Here is a 23,298-nt window from a genome sequence, read left to right as displayed (position 1 = left end):
TCTTATAAGTGAACAATGGCATGCAGAGAATTTCCTGGATTTTCGATTGCTGAATTCAACCTTTTTACAAACATAAATTAAACATATCAACTTATCATTTTTATTTGTGTCTGTTTTTTTAAATAATAGACCGTAAAACGTCATAAAAATCTGTTCACTTGAATATTGAACACTTTGGGCCAGATTTACTAACAGCTTGCAGTGCAAACGTCGCTTCTGGTTTAAAAAAACTACTGTCTGTATTTACTAAATACACGCAGTGAAAATTTGTGCTGAAACGGCGTGGACACAGCTGTTTTTGTGACTGACCTTATTGCGCATGCATAAGTTTTCTCTTCAGACTCAAACTTCATGGGAGGCGAGTATTTAAATGAATCACGCGATTTACTAAGGTTTGCGCTTGTCATTGTACTGATATTTGCGGCTTTACTAAATGCCCCAAAAAACACATCTTAAACCCTTCGCTAATAAAAGATATAGAAGTCAGAACTGATCGGTCAGGTGCTGAAGGAAGAGATGTGTTTTCAGCCAATTCTTAAGGAAGGCCACAGAATCTGCTGATCTTGTAACACAAATGTGGAACCGATCCAGAGAAGGTACGTGAGAGCGATTTTTTGGGATGGCACCACAAGACGTCGTTCGTTTGCAGAGCGTAAGGATCTGGCGGGTACATAAGTCTGCATTAGCGAGTGAAGATAAGGGGGTGCCGAACCAGTGGTGGTCTTGTAGGCCAGGAGCAGAGTCTTGAATTTGATGCGAGCGACTATAGGGAGCCAATGTAACTTAATGAAGAGAGGAGTGACGTGTGCTCTCTTCGGTTCATTGAAGACCACTCTTGCCGCTGCATTCTGGATCATCTGTAGAGGTTTGGTTGTGCAAGCAGGTTTAGTAACCGGTTCGCACCGGTTTAGTAAATCTGGCCATTTAAAAGTATTTAGTGGTGGATTAAAGCTACAGTTTGTAAAAAAACGCCGCTAGAGGGCGCACGATCAAAACAACAACAATGCCGTAGCTTGATGACGCTGTGAAGGAGCGTGGAATGATGGGATCTGTTGTCTTCAACTCCACCGCTGATGGCCATCAATCAGACGGGAACGAAAAATCCTGTTAGCGGATGAGGTAAAGTAATAAATAATGTTTTCTAAATGTTGCGTATAATGGTCCATAAATGAGTGACTGCTCGAAACAAGCTAGTGGCTTGCTAGATGCTAGACACTACTTCCGCATTTGTCCACGACACTGTTGTCATGCGGTTTCTACGTCAGTAAAGGCGGTAACAAAGGGTAACGCGGATATGACGCCATTGACCCCGTGTCACTGTTTAGAATGGCGAAGTAGTTGGAAACATTAGAGATATTGTAAGTACTCAGCTAAACAAAATGACACTGGCCTAGTGGATTTTGGATATTTTACTGCAAAATTGTTACAAACAGCACCTTTAAGTGCATTTTCTCACAACTGGTTGTGCACTGGAAGCAAATCATGCATGAACAAATTTATATCACAGTACACAAACTGAGTGCATTGTCAAATATTTGCATCATTGCATTTGATTAAAACATTTATAACTTATAATACTTCAGAATCTGAAAAGACCAATATATACAAGCTTGTATGTGCTGAGTGGGAAAAGAAAGAAAAAAAAAAGAAAACACAATACTCTGAATTTAATAGTATTATGGGTCACATGACCACGACAATCACTCCAAGGCCACAGTTGCCCTAGAAACAGACCTGTGCTACTCAGTGAACATTTACAGTAATTTTACTAAAACATCTTTTACAATAGCCCTGACTCTACTTGTACACTGTACACAGGAGAGTCCAGAAACACAACCTCAATTTCATTGTAAAATAAATTAAACAAAGGAGGAGCCTGTGTCATTATTGTTAGCGAGGTTTTAAATCCTTTCCTAAATGACTTCTTTTTAATTTACAGTGACAAAAGCTACCTTTGCATTTAACACACCGTATTGTGCTTCCCGTGACTTTTGTCTGAAATTATTATGCTTGCTTCAGCCATTTTTAGCTTCTCTGGTGTGGGCTCAAAGATCAAATAGCTGAAAAGGGATAGTGAATGCAGAATTTTGTGAAATGCTGAGAATCAAGCCTGGAATTGCTGAAAGCACTACAAGAGAGAAGATATTTCTATTGGGGCTTTGCTGCACATGTCTGAATGCTTCATTTGCCTATGACATCATGCCTAAGCCATCTAACTGGCTGCTGTTGCCATAGAGATATCAATCCATTATGACAGTCTCTCTCTCTCGCCAGAAAGACAACTATGAGGCTTACAGTTGATTATATCGTTGAGACTAATTACTGCAACTAATTATTCTCAAGATGGTTCGCACTGATGATTCAAGGTGTGGCTGCATGGCAAAATGTTACACACGCTAATGTTTCTGAATGAATGTAAATAAACACATAGATTACACACTACAGCCTACGGAAGATCAAACAATAAATTCAAGAGTCACGTTTTTCTCAAGAATGCTGTGCAGGACTTCCTTCAACTCTGAGTAAGTGTTTATTGTATATGAGGTGCATATTTGATGAAGGTTCAAGAGAGTCATGTGATGGCACCCGATGGAATTGCACAGTCCTCTGGGACTAAATACAACTCATTGCAACAGTCTCTACAAAAACAGAAACCAAAAATCATAAAAGAAGCCCATATTACTGACAACCAGGACTATAAAAACAACAAGATGACAGTATAACCAAGATGTCAACTAATCTAATTTGTTTTACAATGAATGCTATGCAATCTTATTTTCAACAACCTGCTCATCTTGTTATCCGTAACCAACGCCTCATTGACGACATCTGCCCTGCGTATGTATTTTCATCCCAATTAAAGCCCTTTAAGACAATAGCCATATGTTTTTGACAACGCTTTAGTCCCATCGGACGTTTCCCAGTTTGTCTAAGATTCAACACAACAAATTTCATTCAAGACCTGTGAAAGCACCAGATGTTATAGACCTGCTGTGTCTCTTTAACCTACAATAATATTGACCTACACTGTAAGGTACTGAAGAGACTGGTGTTGCCATTGGCCAGCATCATGGCTGCTTCACGGTACACATCTATAAGTCACCTGACCCCAGTGGATGATTAAGTATCAAAATGCACAAACAAAAGACACAGATCATGTCACACTGGCACACCCACATCCACCAGCACTGTACGTTATACAATAGTATTCTTGAGACGATACCAAACTTGATAAGAAAATACGACTGGGAAAATTTGGGCTGTGCATTAACACTCAAAGCATAATTTTGAGAACATGTTCACTTCAGTGAATTAATAAAAAATCTAATATTGAATATTAGATATATAACTTTATATGTGCCAGTGGCCGTGCAAAGAGCAAAGATGAAAACAGGCAAATATTCACCAAAACACTTTTGTGCACCTCACATGTATTGTTTTGTAAAACTAAACACAAACGCTGTCAGATTTAGATTTAGACCATGCGTTACAATCTTGATGCTCTGAACATAACAAAAAACGCTGAATGGCTTCCATAATCATACAGACATTGATCAGACCTTTAGTATTCGGACAGTGGACACATTTGTTTATTCTGTTTCGACACACACTGAAAATATTAAGCAGCAATAAAATTCTGAGCACATTGGAAGATTAAAATGTTCAATAAGGTCTTAAAGGAAACTAATCTCTTTCTCTCTGAAGCTGGCACACTGGGAGATGATGTTATGAGCTTCTGCACAGAGCCCGGAGATGAGGCACAACATAATGTGTCCTTTACATTGTAATAAGTATAAATGAGCGGTGTCCTGTGCAACCTGTAAACATTTATATTGTGCCAGGAAAGTATAATATGAGGATTGCATTTATTAAATCAATAGCATGTTTCTGTTATAGTTATTCCACCGGTATGTGTAAGATCTTTAGTCACAGTGGTATTTCTAATGCTAAAATATAATTATTGTTGATATCCCTGAATATTTGATACTTGATCATTTTTTATTAGTGCTGTCAATCGATTAAAAAAAAAAGATCTGATTAATCACACATTTTTTCTGTGATCAATCACGATTAATCACGCATGACATTAATGTTTTTAAATATACTTTTACATAATTTAACATTTAATCTCCGAATTAATGAAGAAACAACAGATTTCTTTAACAGTATCATTTTGTGAATGAAAGGCAACATTCTGATATTAGTACTGCAACTGATGTCTCCATTAAATTATTTTTTCTTTATTTAAACATTAATTATAGCCATTTAACATTGAAGTACAGTATAACTGAGAGCTCTCATGTCTCACAGGTAGGAAACATACAGAAATTGAATTAAGTTCTCAAACACTTTACAGTACTTAATGCTACATTCTACATTAAATACAGAATTAAAGCTACAAAACACATTGAATTCCTCTTTTCTTTTGTTCTTTGATTAACATTAGTGACAGGAGTCACAGCAGCAGGTTTAAGAATGCGACCCCTTTAAGAGCTGCCGCTCTACGTAGATCTGATGCCCCTTCCCATTTTCACAACTCTTTGCATTCATTTAGGATTTTATTTAGTACGTTGAAATTTGTGCTTACGGAAATGCTAGACAAAACGGGCTTTCTGACATAATCTTGTGTGGTTTTGTTCATTCAAGCATGAAATTGAATTTAATACTGATGTGCTGTCTGACAGAGATTCACTGACGCAGCCTTTAGCCCGTGATTATATAGACCGTTTCATCGGACGAGCGCGCCTGACCCCCAGTTAACTTCCGGTTTGTGTTTAGTTAGTGTCTAATAATATAACTTTATATTTTGTTTAATTTATTTTATTGTATAATAATTGTATTAAGTGAACTATTTGTTGAATTTTGTGTCATGTTCATTTTATTAAATAAACGATTTGTTTAACGGGTCCTGCAGTTTGGTCGCATTTAAACAAACCGTATGGTACATTGAAATCTAGCGGTTGAGCTCGGTATCGAAGTCTAAATTCAAAATATTGGAGAGACACGTTTAGCCAAGCAACGGTTCTTCTCGGTTTCTTTTGATTGTTATCAGAAATAATCCACAGGCACTCTATTTTTAGTGAATGTGTTACCCGGAAGTTAAGGGGGGGTCACAAAAGTGCGCATGCGTAATAACGTCTGTTTATGTTGCGAAGATGAAATCGTCCCTGCGTCCCAATTCCCCTACTTATAGTATGTACTGTTTTTGTAATGGAAAAGTATATACATTGTAGTGTGTATTGAGAACAATATGCATGCACTGGTACATACTAACAGGAAGCGGAAGTTGCCGTTGTTGCCTAGACAACATTGTGGCCAATAACTGTCACACACATCAAAATAGAGCTCTTCTTTCCATTAAGGTATTTTTTCATTGATTATTTCATATGTAATGTTTACTGTATATTTACAATTGTTAATTTAATGACGCATCAGCTACAGTATATAATTTATGAATGCAGTGGAGCGTCACTAAACTACGCCTACTCGCGGTGAATTGTGGGTAATATTAGCCATTAAAGTGTGCATCGTTCTGCACTTCAAATTTTTACCAGAAGTAGCAGACCATCTGGGAGTCTTTGGAATACTCTTTTATAACATACTACAATTTGGGTCATACTAATCCTACTTTCGAATACTATTTAGGATGGATAGTATGCGGATTGTGACGCAGCGCGTCTATACACCAGATGGGACCGCAGTCACGTTGCGTTGTGCCACGTCCCACAGCTAGAAGCTGTCTATCTATACTGAACGCGTCAAAGCAAATGTTTCAAATCGCGCTTAAATGGTTTAAAGGCCTTTACATAAATAAGAGTTTGATTGTATAATGTAACGCTAGACAATTATGACAAAATAAACAGATGCTGCATTAATTGCGTTAAATATTTTAACGCGTTAATCTGAAAAACATTAATCGCATGCGTTAACATTGACAGCCCTAGTTTTTATTCATATGCCCAATTACAGTTATTTACTTGAAGTCCTTCTCTGTTTTAATTCTTGAATGTTGCGCTTGATCAATTTCTGGCTTCTAAAAGAAGTTGAATGTGCCGGCTCAGATTTGGGCATAAAACGTGAATAAAGAGTATTTTTAGTTTCAGATTCCTAATATATTTGTGTTTTCACTTTTTTATGACAGGTGGTCCAATATATTTGTTAGCCTAATAACATTTTAAAACACATTTTTGACAGATTCCTAATATATTTGTGTTTTCACTTTATTATGACAGGTGGTCCAATATATTTGTTAAGCACTATATATACAGTATATAATGTGAATCCAACAGTGATTTGTGACTCACTGTATGGCAATTCTTACCGCATACTACATGGTTTTAGAGCTAATGAATACTGCAAGGTCTTGGCGAAGAAATGTATAGTTTTTCAAGGAATGTCTCTTTTGCTCAAAATGTCAACGATACATTGAGAAGCAGTGCAAATGTGAGGCAATTAAAATGCTCCTCGAATTGTGTTCTCAAAGGACAGCTGAGCGTGACATCGATGATAAAGAGTAATTATGTGAGGCTTGCTGTGATCAAACAGGCCCAATGCTTATTAGGGCTTTTCTCCTCTATAGTCTCTGGTGGTGATATTTGAGCAGCACATTTTGTTTCATTCAATGGCCACCTTTTACACTCTTTATTTTTTTTAAGAATTACACAACAGCATATTAAAGGTAAGGCTTCTGCACATTACCAACCATAATTGAAACAATTATTCCAGTAGGCTTTGGTGTCCATTTACAAAATTAATGCGGTAAAAATGAATGAATTAATTACTTGCTGGCTAGCTGGCTGGAAAGAAAAACGGTGGACTAGTTACAATCTGCAGTGCTTTTTATTTCACATTTTCAAGCGCTTGAAATTAAACGTTTTGAAATTGAATCAGAATTACTGATCGTGTTATAACGTTAAATCAAGATTTCTAGTTTTTTTCACCCACTGAAATTGTTTATGTTCTTTACATGTAAGCTTATGATTAACTTTTCAAATGTGTCTAAAACTGTCACGACAGCGACAACTGATGTTTGTAATGTGTCAGAAAAATGACAGAAGATATATTTGCAATTCGGCTGTAAGCCTGGAAAATGCATCATGGGAAATCAGTATGAGGCTTGAATTTTTCAAACATGGCATGATGACATTGCTGTCATGCCTGCGTAGCTCTGGGTTGAAGCACTTGGCTTGATATGAGTCCTGACCTAGTATGGGATTAATGACTTTGCAGCTGGAAAGGGTTGACATTGCTGAAAGCTGTGTTTACTAATGTTTTCTGTGTTTATTACCTTGATCAGAAATCACTTCACAAAAGAGGAAAAACAGTACTACTGCCTGAACTAATGCATGCTTCAACATGAATTACAGATTAATCAAAGCCTTAATGAAGAACTAATGAAGTGCTAACCGTGGCTGTACTCATTGCAACTACCTAAGGACTTGTGTGTGAAAAATACTCACCTTCAACGTATTTTTAATAATGCTGTTAAATAGAGTGCCGCAGGGATGATGCATTTTTGTAGGCTAACATGGAGATTAGTTGCAAGTTAGTTCCCTCGACCAAAAGGTCGCAAAAAAGCTCTGTGATTAACAAATGTTTATGATACTCACACAAGTCTTGTCTACCAATAAAATCTTTACTAATTTACCACACATTCATGAATTTTGAAGGCTAAATACAATACCCAGAAGTAAAAAGCTAACAATGCTATAGACAGTTTCAAAGTGACAACATAAACAAACGTTACTGCGCATGCGTTCATGGGCTGCCCTTAATTTCTGGTACACATTCACAAACAATAGAGTGACTGTAGATTATTTCTGATAACAAGCAAAAGAAACCGAGAAAAAACGTTACTTGGCTAAACTTGTCGCTCCAATATTTTGAATATAGACTGCGATACCAAGCTCAACCGCTAGATGTCAATGTACCATACGATTTCCTTTAATGTGACCAAACTACAGGACCCATTCAACAAATTGTTTATTTAATAAAATGAACATACAACAAAATTCAACAAATCATTTATTAAATACAATTATTATTCAATAAAAAATAATAATACAAATTAATATTAACATATATAAAATATGAATAGTTATATTTTTAGACACAAGCCAAACACATACCGGAAGTTAACTGCAGTCCAGGTGCGTGCGATGAAACGGTCTATAAAAACAGACTACACAACAGTCGCTCGACATCACCACCACCAAGCCTCCAACATCTCTTTCAAACTTTATTACAAACATGTTTACTAATAAGTAACTACTCCGTTAATGAATCACCATCCATGTTTTTTTTAGATTTATGCCTATGTTGCATTTTATTTTATGTGTGATGGCGTTTAACGTCGCCGACATCGTCTGAAGTCGCTTTTAGCAAATTGTTAGCAACCACTGTTTCTAAGACACAGTAAAGCTTTTAAAAATCACAGTCAGGGTATTACTGGTATGTTTTATGTCATAGATTAAAACCTGAACATATTTAGAGCTTGCGTTACCATAGAGCTTATGGGCTAGTTGCACGAAGTCGCCATATTAGATTTCCGATCAGCGAGTGTGGGCAGGCTTATTTTCGGTCGTATAACACTGTATGGGAAAAGTAGGATTTTTGACAAATATGGCAAATATGAGCTTTTCAGATAAAAATAAGAAACTGATATGTCAGTGATGAAACAGGAAAACCTCTTTACATTACCGGGTACCTCGATAAGCCAACACAACTCTATATAACAGAAAAAAGACTTTCTTCTCTCACGGTTTTTTCTATAGCCCATGCTCATGTGGTTAACCAAACTCCTTATACACAATTCATGATAAGCCAGCGTGTGTATTGTACATTTCCACAGAGATGATTTAGTTTTGACAGTTAAGCATAAAAAGCATCTATTTACACTCTCTTCACACCGGGAGCTATCTCCGCCTGACTCCGCGATGAATGGAATACAAATGCCACCTGATCATGACTGTATTTATACTCTTTCACAGTAAGTACGACACGACAAAGACGCAAATCACGGAAACTCATCACAAAGAAGTTGTACACGACACGACTGATCCCTCACCTGTAAGTGGTGCTGTCTGACAATGAGTTTCACTCTTGCCCAAAACGCAGAGTATTCCATCCGTCTGACTTTCATCATATAGAATTTGTAACGATGAGTTAAAACAAGACATAAAACTTATCTATTAGCAGTGTGAGCAGTGAATACGAGTTTGTTGTTGTTTTGCTTAAGAAGATGGAGATATGGGGAGAAACACGGGGAGTCGCACAGACTGGTATAAAACATCATAGGCCTTTTTTGCTGTTATATCGAGTTGTTTTGGCTTAACGAGGTACTCAGAAATGTACAGATGATTTTCTGTCATATCACTGATATATCAGTTTCTTCTTTTTATCTAAAAAACGCTCACATCTGCCAGCCAAAAATCCTTATTGTCACATACAGTGTTATATGACTGGAAATAAGCCTGCCCATACTCGCTGATCAGAAATCTAATATGGCCGCTTCGTGCAACTAGCCCATTTCAGGCATTTAACCAAAAACCCATTGACTTTGGGGCAATGAAACCGGAAGTGCCAAAATGCCAACTCGTTTCTGGGGTTTCCATACAAAAATATGTCATTCCTGCAGCATTCTATGACTGTGTAGTTCTAGGCTGCCTCCCTATTCGACAAATATCGTTGTAGGTTGACCAGTAAACTAAGTCGCTGTCCATGCCAAAGTAGTGGTACGTCTTTGATCGGCCTTTCTCTTTAATTTCCAACACAAGTCAGGATAGCTATGGTAACAACTACTCAAAACGGTTAGTGAACAACTAGACATAATATATAGCAAACAAGGAACAAAGAACCGGTAAAGAAACAATGAAACTCATAGAAAAGTCAAGGCATTGTCTGCCCCAGGCTAATTTCAGATTACAAAACACTCTGTGTTTGTTTGAGATAATATGTTCACCTGCATAGTGGGGCTCACTATAATTGGCCGCTGAGTGGTGGCAAAGGGGCCCCCTGCTGGTGAGAGAACCCAAATCTCTCAATAATACCAAGTGTTCATGAACACAACCCCCCCAACCCCCCATCCAGTAGATAAGAGGTTTAACAATTCTTCTGTGACTTCAGCGATCTTACTCATAATCACAGCTGCAATAAGCTGCACACAGTAAATTGAAAATTAGAAATGTAAATCATTGGCACCAAACATAGGAAATATTGATAAGCTTTTATGGTTTCCATACGATAAAATCACTATAATTCTGGGAGAAACTGCATTTTCGTTTTTTTAAGTTGCACTACTACAGTAGATAATAGTTAAAGACAGTCGATGATAAAATAAAATAATACAGTGCCGTGTTATTCAATGATAAGGAGTTAACTCTGTTTGCACTAAGCAATGTGATGGTCAGTGTTGGGTGTAACTAGTTACTAAGTAATTAGTTAGTGTAATTTAATTACTTTCCCCTTTAAAAAGTAAAGTAAGGGATTACTTTTATTTTTCTGTAATTTAATTACAGTTACTTCTGATGTAATTGAACTAAATACTGTGTAATATATTCAATAGTGGAAATGACATCAAGATTATAAATCTAACTTTAAAATGTATGCTTTTATGTATCCTTTTCACATTTGTATACTTTGGTCAGTTAATAGGAATAATTTATGTAGTTATTTGTAATTTATCTGAATGAATTAAATTAGGCGTTTCATGTTGAATCACTTAACTAATCAAGGTTGATGTAGGAAATAGAAAGTAATTAGTACTAAGTAACGAAATACTTTTTGGAGAGAGTAATTTGTACAGTAAACTAATTACACTATTGAATTTGTAATTAGTAACTAGTAATTAATTACTTCTTCAGAGTAACTTACCCAACACTGGTGATGGTGTAAGGGGCGATACACATTTCGCATCTAAAACTGCGCGGAGAGCGCGAGCCGCAACGCTTTCTCTTGTCACGCAGCAGGCGCAGTGACATCACGCAGCGCATGTGGAAATAGGCTAACTACCGTCATCATATCCAACGTGAAGCTTGCACAAGGAGCGTGATATCACTGCGCCTGCTGCGGCCATGTTACGGCAGCAAACTTCCTTGATTATTACGCCGGAATGGGAGTATAGTTCCTAATCATATCATGTACATAGAAAATCGCAACTTTTCATTTTCCGCCACTCTTAGCACACGATATTAGTACAGAAGAGTCAAGTTTTAAATAGGAAAAATATTGAAACTCTTTGGTCATTTTTTAACGCGATGCTACTGGTCTAATTGGATTCAATGATCTATGCTAAGCTATGTTGGAAGTGCTATCGTCAGACCCGGAGATCGGCTGAATAGATTCAAAACGGTAAAACTCAACTTATTAACTCTGGGGGAGTTGGAGAATGAGCCTATTTCCAAAAAAAGTGGAGTGTTCCTTTACTATTATAGGCTATTTTTGTAATTGTTCCCCATTTAATAAAACATGAAAGAAACAGAATAAATAAAAATGTTTCTCATATTGGCTGCTGTGTATCTGAGGCACTGCATTTGTAAGTCCTCCACGATAAAGCGTCTGCGGCATTAGGCTAATAAATATATTGACGTTGTTCTAAAGTCATAGGCCGTCGAACAAACTCGACACATTTTTATGTTGTTTCATCTATTAGTGCACATGACCCTTTCAGTTGACTTGTTGTAAATGCAAGGGAAGTTTGGTCTGTACACACGCTTCAGATCTGAAGTAACGTTAGGCTGCTGTAGAGATCCACCTGCTGCTCTTATACTGCATAGCGCCACTACCACCGACCTCGCGCTTTAAAGTAGTTTTATCTTAGTCTAGTTGTTGTTGCTCTTGTGCAGTAGATGAACAACAGTTCATTTGTATTTGGATACTATATTTTTAGAGGCTATTTTGCGGGAGATCCGCCATTCTGCTGCAGCCCGCACGCAAACACAAGTGTCTACTGCCCACACCCATCAAATCCCGTTGCAAAACATTCATTCCCTCGCTCTTATTTTACTTATTAATGACGTCAGTCGACATCGACGCGACTTTTATCACATAATAGTCGACTTCAAAATAGCTGAGGTCGTTCAACCCCTACTATATACTGTAAGTGTATTGCCACAATCGCACCAAATTTGCATGATTGTCACATAAAATGATCTAATATCATAAATAGCATATAAGCAAGCAGGTTTTGATCAGTCAGAGCAAATGTGATATATCGTTCACATCCTCTAAACCTGCACTTCTCACTCAACATAACTCAAATGACTCCAGTTTTCCTGAATGGTAAGGTTAAGAACTTTAAACCATTCTTTAAACAACAACATAACTGCATTCGAGAACAAAAACCACACTAACGTTCATTTAAAATTGATTTCGGTTTGCAACTCTAAAAATAGATGTCAAGGGTCCTGCTGTCTCTCATATTTCATTTTTCATGTGTCAGTGGATTCTTTAATCATAAGTGCAAATGCTCAGTGAACGCAGCTTTTCGGACTCCATGTCTGTACTGTATAGTCCAGGTAAGAATGTATTGGTGCCCCCATCACGTCTTCTCTGACAGTGTGAGAGTAAGCAAGACAGCTCCCTGGTGCATTGGTCGTGTGCACATAAGCTGTTTCCATGGTACACTGGCTAAATGAAGTTGAGATCGCTCACTCAATGATGGCCCTCCATCGCACGCAAGACAACTTAACACTCCAGGAAAGTTAACAAGTGTATGTGTGTTATTCCAAATAATAAAATCGGCTTTCACCTCCCCTCTGAAACTCATTTATGTCAATATCATCCTGAGACATAACAGGCAAAGACAATAACACAGGGTCAACAATAAGGATTGCCTGAGGCATATTTGCAGCATGTACTGTAGCTGGCTAACAGTGATGAGACTGTGTAAGAAATGACTTGAAAGTCTTGGAAGAATCGACTTCAGTTGCAGATTTGAAGCATATGCCGTCATTCTCTAAAAGTGTGCATGTGAAATCCCAGCTTGTATATTGCATTGTTATTGTTGCACATTTAAGGCATAGCTCACACAAAAATGAAATTCTGTCATCATTTACTCACCCTGTTTCAAACATGTATAAATTCCGTTGTAAATATATTCTGAGGCATTATTGACTGCTATAGTAAAAAAAGACTACTTTGGTAGTCAATGGTGCCCCAGAACTGTGTAGTTTCCCCACATTCTTTAAAATATCTTTTTTTGTGTTCAACGAAGAAATGTATACAAAACTTGAGAATTATGACAGAATTATCATTTTTGGGTGAACTGTCCCTTTAACAAAAGGTTAATTGAAAACTTTCTTTATCTGATTCAAATATGATATGTCGCTAAAAAATAAAATGTATCACTTTCCGTAGTGGAACCAAGTGAAAATGTTGGCAGGGCAAGGACAAATCTGAACCCGAGCAAGCAGAAAACATCCTTTTTTTAATCATGCGAGTATTCACATGTGTACTATCAAATATTTTCTTTTTAAATAACAACCGCTAAAATATTTAGTGTCCTTTGAGGTTTGTTCAAATAAAATGTCGACTTATCCAGCTTCACAAGACACATAAACACACCAAGCCTCGACATTCCAAAAGTCACCATTTGGTAGTTCGTTCTTGGGGACAATCATGAAAATAATAAAGAGCCTTATAAAACGGCACTCTCATTTCCTGCCTGTATGACAGCCATAACTACATATCTGCTGTGAGTGTCAGCTCAAATGACAACAATGGCAAGCGTCTGTGTCTTTACCAGCTTTATCTCGTGGGTCATTATCAGAAAAGGAGACAGAGTCGGTCCATATCAAGTGGCGGGAGCCGGGTGTGATATTTATCAATAGGTCTATTACTTTCGTCTGGCCAGAATACTGAAGAACACAGAGAATATGTTGCTTTGTTTCTCTGGCTTTGTTGCCTAAAACAGTTCAAATTAAATCTTATATTAAAAGTTGTAAATTCAGAGCAATGTAAACTGATTTAATGTACCTTAAATCATTCATAATACAATCTCAATCAAAATTGTTTATTTGGCAAAATATTTGTAAACGCAGAATAAGAATGACCCAAACTATTAAAACTGCTGCTAACCTGTTAGGTGATAATATGAACATCAACTACCCAAGCACAACAGACTTCCATAAGCAAACAATGACTCGAGATCTAATAGTGATAGCTGCTGGAACAGGGATAACCAATTATTGGTAAAACGCCTGTTACCAGCACTAATGTACGGCATATGCCACGAGTGCACATTTTGAATAATTAATAATAATACCCTGTGCTTTTGCCCATTTTGATTTTTTTTCACACCAGGTTTAAGCTATCGATTACCGGTCCGTTATCCATTTGCAGAACCATTGATGGAGAGATCCAGTTCATAATGAACAATGAACATTTAAATGTTTGACTGCTCCTTTAAACTGCATATTTTACAATGAGCATTATTTGATGTAAATACTCCAGTACACACAGAAAGCCTACACAGCTGCATCCATAAAAGCAAGCAGGCTAATAACGGTACGTATACAATATTTCACAGTCATGCACTTCTGCATCTTGAGAGCTCACTCTTACTGTGGGTGCATCAAGACATTAACATGTGAAGTCTGTGCCTGTTGAATACTAGGGCTAAAGCCTTTTTGCACAAAAAATCATATGCATTGTATTATTTATGATCAACTTGAGCATGTCCGATGCCCTAAACAATCTGGAAGAAAGTGTCTTCCAATCTCTCTTTCCCTATTGCATTATATCTCGTAATCTTTGCAGCAGAAATTTCTTTATCAGAGCGACTGTACATTAAACCCTTGTAGCTGCATTTCAACTCTTTTTACTGCTAAAAACTTAAGCGTAACCAAGGAAATAACAGTAAATATCCTAATGTCTATTCATCTAAAATCAGTTAAGAATAAATGTATCTTTCACTGATAAATAGTGCACATGACCACATCTACAATGTAGTACTCTCTATGCAGAACTTTGCAGGGATTTTTGTTGAAATAAACAAGATTGTGCCAGGATTGGAAAACAAATAAACACACACACGGGCGCACACGCACGCACACAAACACACACACACCCGGCCTAATACTACGAGAATTTTTCAGAAGACGGCGTCACCTATACAAGTGCAATAAGAGGCGGTCGGTCTAGCTAATACAACCCTCCCAATCCAATGTCTCATTTCTCTGTGCAGACCCAAACAAAGATCCCATTTAACTCCATTGATTTTTTTAGAAATATAATGTATTAAAACTAGTCCCACATTTTTCCTAATAAACTATTTTAACTGGCAAGACGGTCACTAAAGCAAATTTCTCTAAAAAGCCGTAACCATGAGACTACACAATCCAGCAAATCGAGATATTCAAAATGAATGGACAAAATGAATCCGGCGCTTTACATCTAACCAAAGCCAGTTCGCTTTTCATTACCGCAGGACAAGAACATGATGTAAAACAAGACAAAGAACCGTCATGTCCGTGCGTGTAATCTTATAAATACATCATTGAAATTTAGGTCAATAGGGAAGTAATAGGTTTTCTGTGAGCGCTCCCCCCTCCCGAACCGTCTCGGATGGAGAATATGATGCTCTAATGGTTTCCATTTTCAGTTCCCAGCTTCCGATCCATAGCCCAACGAATACGAGTATCAAATGCATTAAAAAGCCCTTGACACAAAAGCATGCAAAAAAATATAACCTGCCTTGAGCGTGTGCACCGGATCGGTTGAAACCACTGTGTCGAGCTTTATCGTGGCATATATCGCGGCTGAAGGCGGAGAATATTGTGACAGCTGGAAATGCAACTGGAATGACATTGCGCTTACCGAATAACGTCCAGAGGCACAACGCGCTTCTCGGCTCCCCTCCCCGATTAATGCCGATAATTCAGAGAGAGCGACACGCAGAAATCATTCCCGACGACTGGCATTGAAAGCAGACTTTCGATACGAGAAACTGGTGTGCTGAGGAAGGAATAGCATCCGCTGGGTATCCAGGGAAAGAGACCGGAAAACTGCGGTGGGTACCCACACATACAGCAGCAGCTCCTGCTTTCTCCCTCTCTCTCCTCCTTCCTGCTGGACCATCCCCATCCAAGCGCCTTGCTGCAGTGATGACGACGCGTCCCACAGCGACATCTCCCGGTCATGTTTGAAATTACGACATTCCCCGGATTAACAGTCTTCTCCACGTTGAACAAAAACACTCACTTAGGCCTACTTAAAGCCACAATATGGAAGAATTTTGTTATGAAATATCCAAAAATCACTTGCACGGTGTGATATATTTCATGAAGTTGTGTACTTACATTATCCCAAATGTTCCCAAGAATGTGCAAATCCAGAGAAATTCCTATTTAAAATAATGGCCCGTCCCTTGTCTCCCTTATTTGTCGCATATCAGTGACTTAATATCCGGTGCTCTGCACTACACTCAGTTTCCGGTTGTAGAAACTACGCAACACGCAAATGCATAGTGGTTATACAGCATCTGGGACGCAGCATATGTTGTTCTGTTATTATGGATCACGATTACTCTTTGGCGAGTAAAGGAAACCCTAAAAAGTGTAAACGTAGGCAAAACGAGGCAAGCAGGTTTATGGTCAAACAAAGAAATAAAACAAGGATTAATATCGGCGTGGCATTTTCTAAATGTAGAGAGCTTCGCGACCAACTTGGACTGGACAGAGACTCCGCTCTTGCATGTGTTTTAATAGACAAGTAAGCACATTTTTTATTGAACACGAAATACTCATGCACAGATTATTTGAATAGTTATGAATGCAGTTACTCTATGAAATACAGTATATGTCGCACAAAAATATGTAGCCAATAACGTTACTTGTAAATGCTGTGGGTTCGTTCAAATTTACTTTTTAAACGACGACTGTATGAATGTTTTAACAGGTAAAACTGTGTAGCATTACGCTACCAAATCAATGGACAACGTCCAATATCAGTCGCAGGCTAACGTAGCATTACATTCCACGTTTCTTGCAAGCTAATTCATTACGATGACATAAAATAAAATTAATTTACCTCGTCCGTGAACATGATGGGCGATCTCCATACGCCTCTGAATGGTGAAAACGACAAGTCCCATGATTCCACTCTCCTACATAACGTCATTTAGCTTCGCCTTTTGTTGCTGTTTCGAAAGTGCACCATCTAGCGGTCCAAATATTCCATATTGTGGCTTTAACACTTGAGCGGCGAATAAAACGGTGCATATAACGTTAATTTAGAAACTATGTAAAACCCCCTCCCCCCATTGGCTGATCAGGACCCGACACGAAGCTGCACACGAAATATTAATTTTAAATACATCTTATTAGCTAATTTGTAAAAAATTCAAACCTGCACGAGAAAGGAAACAGCGGAGGAATACAAAAAATACAAGTAGTACCCGGATGAGCGGTGTGTTACCTTGTCGCGACTGACTAATAATCAAGTTTTCAGAAGCCACAACAACACACTTTTCACACACTGGCCAGCGTGCCTCTGCATGAAGAATCACTTTTCGTTTCCATTAACGTGTTTTTGCCTTCTGTGGTGCGCCGAACTCATAAGAAATATTGGTTACACAACAGAAATGCACAAAATAGGCCTATTCGTGCAGTTGCTGCCTAATTTAGATGGGAAGAGACTGACTGACATGTAAGCAGCGAACCAGTTTCAGAAGAACCTCATCACCTGCTAAATGCAATTTATCAGGGAGGGTAAACGCTAAACATAGGCCAATTTGGCTTGCTGTCAGGCTCGAACGATAAGCCTTAACTTAAACCCCTACGGAGGGTTCTTTGGACGTTGTGGATAATAGGAAAAGGCTGGACAATGGAACGTGGATGAATGCTGGAAGCAAGAAGCACTGTACAGTTACAGACAGGTAAATTTCGCTTAGATTCTTATGGTTAATAATAACCTGTGAGGCGTACGTACTGTGGTTGGTCTCTTCATAAAACAGTGGGGATAAAAATTGAGTTCCACAATAGAAGATGTGTGCAAACAGCAATATACGGTTTCAAACGTTACTGCACATGCGCGCATTCGTGGTCGGTGTTGTATCAAAATCCTACTCCCTGTGAGATTACGACTCCACTGTTTTCCCCTACGAAGGTTAGGATTATGTGTGGGGGCTATGGGATTACTTTTGTGTCAATAAAAATGAACGCAAATTAAAAAAAAATATATATATATATATATACTGTATATATACAATGAGAACTTTGATAATGAAAACAATAAACTCAATTGCAAGAATGTGACATGGTTTTCAACTGCTATTTTTCTTAACAATTTTCTAACTTTCGTTTTTGCAAATAATAGTTTTGAATTCGCTGCTAGATTTTTCATTTGCGCTTTTCGAGTTTTCGTTTACGCTTCTCAAGTTTTCGTTCGCCTCTGGCAGAAATCTCACGTGTAGGCGGGACTTATGGCCGCTTTACGCTGATTGGCTAGGGAGTTTTGATTGATAGCTCCCTGACAAGGAAGTCGATACTGAAGACAATACAGTGCAACGAATTTTAGGTCTGCATGCTGTTATCTTTATTGTTTGTACTTAAAACTACTTTCTTATTTAGTTAGTATATTTGTATTTTAAGTTGGTAAGTCATGCGCGGTGTGGATCCAAGCGTCCTCCTCACCCTCAGGTAAATGAATATAATTCAGATAATAAAGAAAATCGCTAAAAGTTTTATTCCTGTACAGTAGCAATTCTGTCTTTACTTAGTTTGTTCATTGTGTGCTTTATATTTTTTGTCAGGTATTATTTTATGGACTATTACGATTATTTTCTTATAAAGCAACGAACAACTTGCATTATAACATCCAATAAAGACACGTTACAGATTATTGGGTTATTGAGAAATTAACTTGCTAAATGAAAAGATTAAAGAGATTAAAACTTTTAGCGATTTTAATTATCTCGGTTACATAAATGTACCTGGGGTGACTTGTGTCCAGCTGAGGGGGAGGATGACGATGTCGCTCTTGCATAGGCTACAGTCTCCTTTTAAAGAATTAAGTCCACTTATTAATCAAGTAATGTATCTTTCTTTTTAAACTCATGGTAAATGTACAGTATTATACCCCTCTCTTTACATTCACAGAAAGTACACCCCATAAAGCAGTACCAATACATTCAAATGACATTTATGTTTTTTAAACGCTACAACAAAACAAATTCACAATGAGAGGCCTTTAGAATGTTTTATTAATTTAGTCTGCCTCTTGCAAACAACAATTTCATTATGTATTTACACACCTACATATAACAGGTTAAAGAAAAGCAGAATAGAGACTTAAAATATAAACAAACATTAAAAGATATAAACTATATATAAAATGCCACCACGATTATAATATAAATTATAAATATGAACTAGAAGCATAACACTTTATTGTATATCTCCTCAAAACTCACTAGGCATCTCGTTTTCCTTGGTATCATTGTAATTATAATTTATAGACCGCTGTCTTGACGACTCTAAACCCACGTAAAGTTGTGAATACGGCTATCTATCCTGTATTTACTCGACGTTGGCTTGTTGTTATGGCGTGATAGAGCCTGGAAGCGTGTCCTGCTAAGTGCGTGAAAGTTGGCAACCCTGCTAATATACTAACAAAATAAAAAAGTAATTTAAGTACAAACACTAAAACAATACAATACAGAAAACCGCAAACAGATTGCTCTCTAATCCGCTGCACTGTCTTCAGTATCGACTTCCTAGTCAAGGAGCTGTCAATCCAAATCTCACTAACCAATGAGTGTAAAGTGGCCATAAATCCCGCCCACACGTGAGATTTGTACCAGGAAAGGCAACCGCGCCACATGTATCATAAAACAACTATCAGAAAAGGTGCATGAGCATTTACTGATGCACCAGAAAGCAACAAAATACATTTAAAAGTCAGGTGTATGTAAATTTAAAACAGGGTGTAGGAGAGCTAGTACTGTAGGAGAGCTAGATGGAGTATCAATAAAAGAGCGCTTTGGGTATTCTACATGAATACACAACACAGTTCGAAGAGCTTTTTAGAAGCAGGGGTATAGCATTAATTAGATAAAATATATTTTCTGTTTTATCAGTTCAAATCAATACTGCCTTGTCCGCAGAGGTATTCAGTCTAGACCCAAATGTCAGCATGATGTTATGTGAGAGACAGCAAAGTGAACACACTTTTAATCCTATTTCTGCCAACCATCAGCCAGAGCAGCACACAGAGACAGCGTGTCTAGACCTGGTACATCCGCTGTGACACTGCAGCTCATTCGCTCCAATGGCACTGAATGGCAGATTGGTTAAAAATGCACAGACTTAGTTCCCTACTCGCAGTTACCCAGCCTATTATAACTCAACATTTAAAGATGGATGTCGGGCAGTAATGAGCAGCTGCACATTAAGATCCACATTTGCATGCATTTTAAACAGCTGGGAAAGTTACTTTAGCATATCAGCTGTGGTTGTTGGTTTTGCAGTTTGTTGTGGAAGCTGTTTGGTTTGACAATAAAATGTTTTTATGATATGGCAGTATTATTAGAAATTATTTACTTCTTGAAAGTGTGTCTCCCTCTTTACATACAGCATACAAGAAAATCAAACAGCATTACTTGGTGTAAGAGTTTGCCTGAACCAGTTCTGAAAGAAACAAGGTTTTAAAAGTTTGATTGAGGATATAACTGGTGTCTCATACAAGTGTTTCAGCAGCCCATGTCCTCTAGAGGGTGGCAAATACTGCTTCTGAATTCAGATTATTCCAGCTTCTTTCCTTACTTTAAATATCTGTTATAGTTTGTATGTAGTTAAATATCATAGTTATTAAAGCCCAGACACACGCGCGCACGCACACACACACACACACACACACAGTCACGCCCTGTATTTCTTAGTTCTTACAGTTTCACTGTGTTTATTGTAAAGTTTGAGGTTAAAGCCTTGTTCTGCACTAGTGGTGATGAGTTTAATGGTTAACACTGTTCATTCTTGGGGAACTACAGTAACGCCCAAACCTTCACTTGGTTGGATGGACTGCTGATGTTATCAGTGTTTATTTCCAAAAATGACAATTTTCCTTGCAAAACACAAAGGAGTATTTATATGTAAAATATTTTCATTAATGATCTAGGAGGACATCTGATTATTTTCATACATTTTCTCTCACAAGACAGAATATTAGGCTTATAATTCACACTAACATAAAAAAGTAATGCCAAAATAGAAACTTTACAAACAGCACATTATTCCCCTGCATTTGTTATAGATATAACTGCTAAAAACAAAACTAATCGTATCAAAACAGCTAAAAGCAGTGAATGCAAGAAATATTTCATTTTTATACTGATGTTCAGAATTTCAGAAACATAATATATCCTAAATACTTGGTAGGGCACAAAAAAACACATTATCAACAGGGAAACAGTACTTTTCATTTGTACCCAGAATTGTTGATGGCCACAAGTGCCGTAAATCTTACTCGCGTAAATCAGAAAATAAATCTGGAAACAAACCAGCACACTCCAGACCAGTAACACCACAATAAAATTAACATAGTTCAAGTTTTTAACAGCAGATTCTTTAAGAGCTTCACCAAAATGAAAGCACTGAGTTGAATCATTGGCAGATAATCCATACTTTAGCATAGCTGGAGGGAAAATAGTGCCGAATATGACATACCAGACAGTCGCGCACGCTATTGTGGCATGGTTGCTTACTGAAGTTCTCCATGTAACGCACAATAAGAAGAAAGACATAAAAGATGAAAGCAAGATACGTATGAACATGGATCGCAACACTGACAATTTTGCAGAAATGTTTGCCCAGACTCCAGGTATCAGAAGCATAATAGAAAATATGAAAGGGCACCGTGAGGAGAAACAAAGAATGCACAGTTATTAGGTTGATCACTGACACGTTGGTGAAAGAGAGGCGTCTCTGGGACTGGAGCATACAGGACATTAAAACAACATTCTGAGTCCCACCGAGCAAGATGAATATGTATATGATCAAAAGAGCAGATCTATATTCCTTTGGCAGATGAAGTGTGTCGTTTGTGTTCTTTCCAATCATTCTGTGAAAAAACACATAAGGAGTTACAGTTACAGTTAATGCTTTTAGGCAACTTTAAAGGGGTCATATGGCGCGAATACGTGTTTTTCTGTCCTTGGTGTGTTATAAGTTGCCCATGCATGTATTAGACACGTAAAATTGCAAAAATTAAAGTATCGGAACAAAAGATGCATTCTATCTAAAAGCGAATGCTCACCCAGACCTGCCTGAAATGCCTCTTGTAACCACACCCCCACAAAGCTCCGTCAGTTTGTGGAATGATTTGACTAAGACCGCCCGAATGTAAATGCAAGTAAAGTGGGCGTACCTGTCAGTACAATTGCTTTGGAACCTGATTTTTCATATATGGTAAGAGGCATTACATTTAGGTCACATGCTTGCAGTATTCTACCAGTTACTACGCACTGGTTAACTGGCCAATCATAACACACCTCGCTTTTCAGAGCGATGAGCTTTGTTAAAAATCTGCACGTTTCAGAGAGGCGGGGCAAAGAGGAGATACAAACATGCACGGTATGTGGAAAATACGTTTTTGAACCTTAAATCGTGTATACACATTACATCTAAAACAAATGATAATATTCGTTTTAGCCGTGTCATATGACTCCTTTAAAATCTAAAATGAAATTGCACGCACCTTTCAATGAGGTAGTATTTGCAACGTTGTGAAGTATAAGCAGCAATTTTATATTGAAATTCTACCACCTTAAATGTGAATAATGATGATCATGTACAGTATATCTTCTTTCACTATCCTCCAAATATTGTAGAAGTTTGTAAAATGGACCGCCAACACACTTCTGTCCTTTCCTTCACTTACTCTTCTGTTTTTGTGTACCTAGCAATACATTATATATACACACAGAAGCACATGTGGTTGTGAGGTGCACCAAACTCGGCAGAAAATATTTTGAAAATGTACTAACCCAAGTGTAGCGAGGAAGGCGGGACGAGAGCCGTGGGGCAGGAAGGCGGGGCCGGTGGCGTGAGTGATAATGAGTATCAGCTGTACGCGCACCGGTCCCGCATGCCTCACGGGGAGCTAGGGAGCATAAGAGGACGAGCGACGGGACTGCCGAGGAGAGAGGACCGGGCCCGAAATAGGTTAAGTTTGTTTATGTGTTCGTGTGGCCGGCAGTCGACCGTGAGGTGGCTGCCGGCCTGTTATTTGCTGTTTATTGTTTATTTATTTTTGAATTAAAGTTTTATGAATGTTCGCCGGTTCCCGCCTCCTTCCTTCCCT

At 38.0% G+C, this 23,298-nt stretch overlaps 2 protein-coding genes across 10 annotated transcripts in view; one reads left to right on the top strand and one right to left on the bottom strand.

Annotated features, from left to right (window-relative positions):
• ctnnd2b (catenin (cadherin-associated protein), delta 2b) overlaps positions 1–16,086 on the bottom strand; it is an 88,407-nt gene extending 72,321 nt beyond the window's left edge. For all 9 annotated transcript variants that reach the window (XM_057333860.1, XM_057333861.1, XM_057333862.1 and 6 more), the window contains exon 1: positions 15,817–16,086. The gene's annotated coding sequence lies outside the window, so the exon portion shown is untranslated. The remainder of the gene's footprint in view (positions 1–15,816) is intronic.
• A 1,732-nt stretch (positions 16,087–17,818) lies between these two features.
• si:dkey-94e7.2 (uncharacterized protein LOC100141353 homolog) overlaps positions 17,819–23,298 on the top strand; it is a 38,649-nt gene continuing 33,169 nt past the window's right edge. Inside the window, exon 1 of the mRNA XM_057334822.1 lies at positions 17,819–17,875. Coding sequence (XP_057190805.1) covers positions 17,839–17,875 — 37 coding nt within the window. The 5' untranslated portion in view covers positions 17,819–17,838. The remainder of the gene's footprint in view (positions 17,876–23,298) is intronic.

Source organism: Triplophysa rosa, linkage group LG5 (genome assembly GCF_024868665.1).
Source record: "Triplophysa rosa linkage group LG5, Trosa_1v2, whole genome shotgun sequence".
Lineage (NCBI taxonomy): Eukaryota > Metazoa > Chordata > Actinopteri > Cypriniformes > Nemacheilidae > Triplophysa > Triplophysa rosa.
This window is presented reverse-complemented; position numbering and strand designations above follow the sequence as displayed.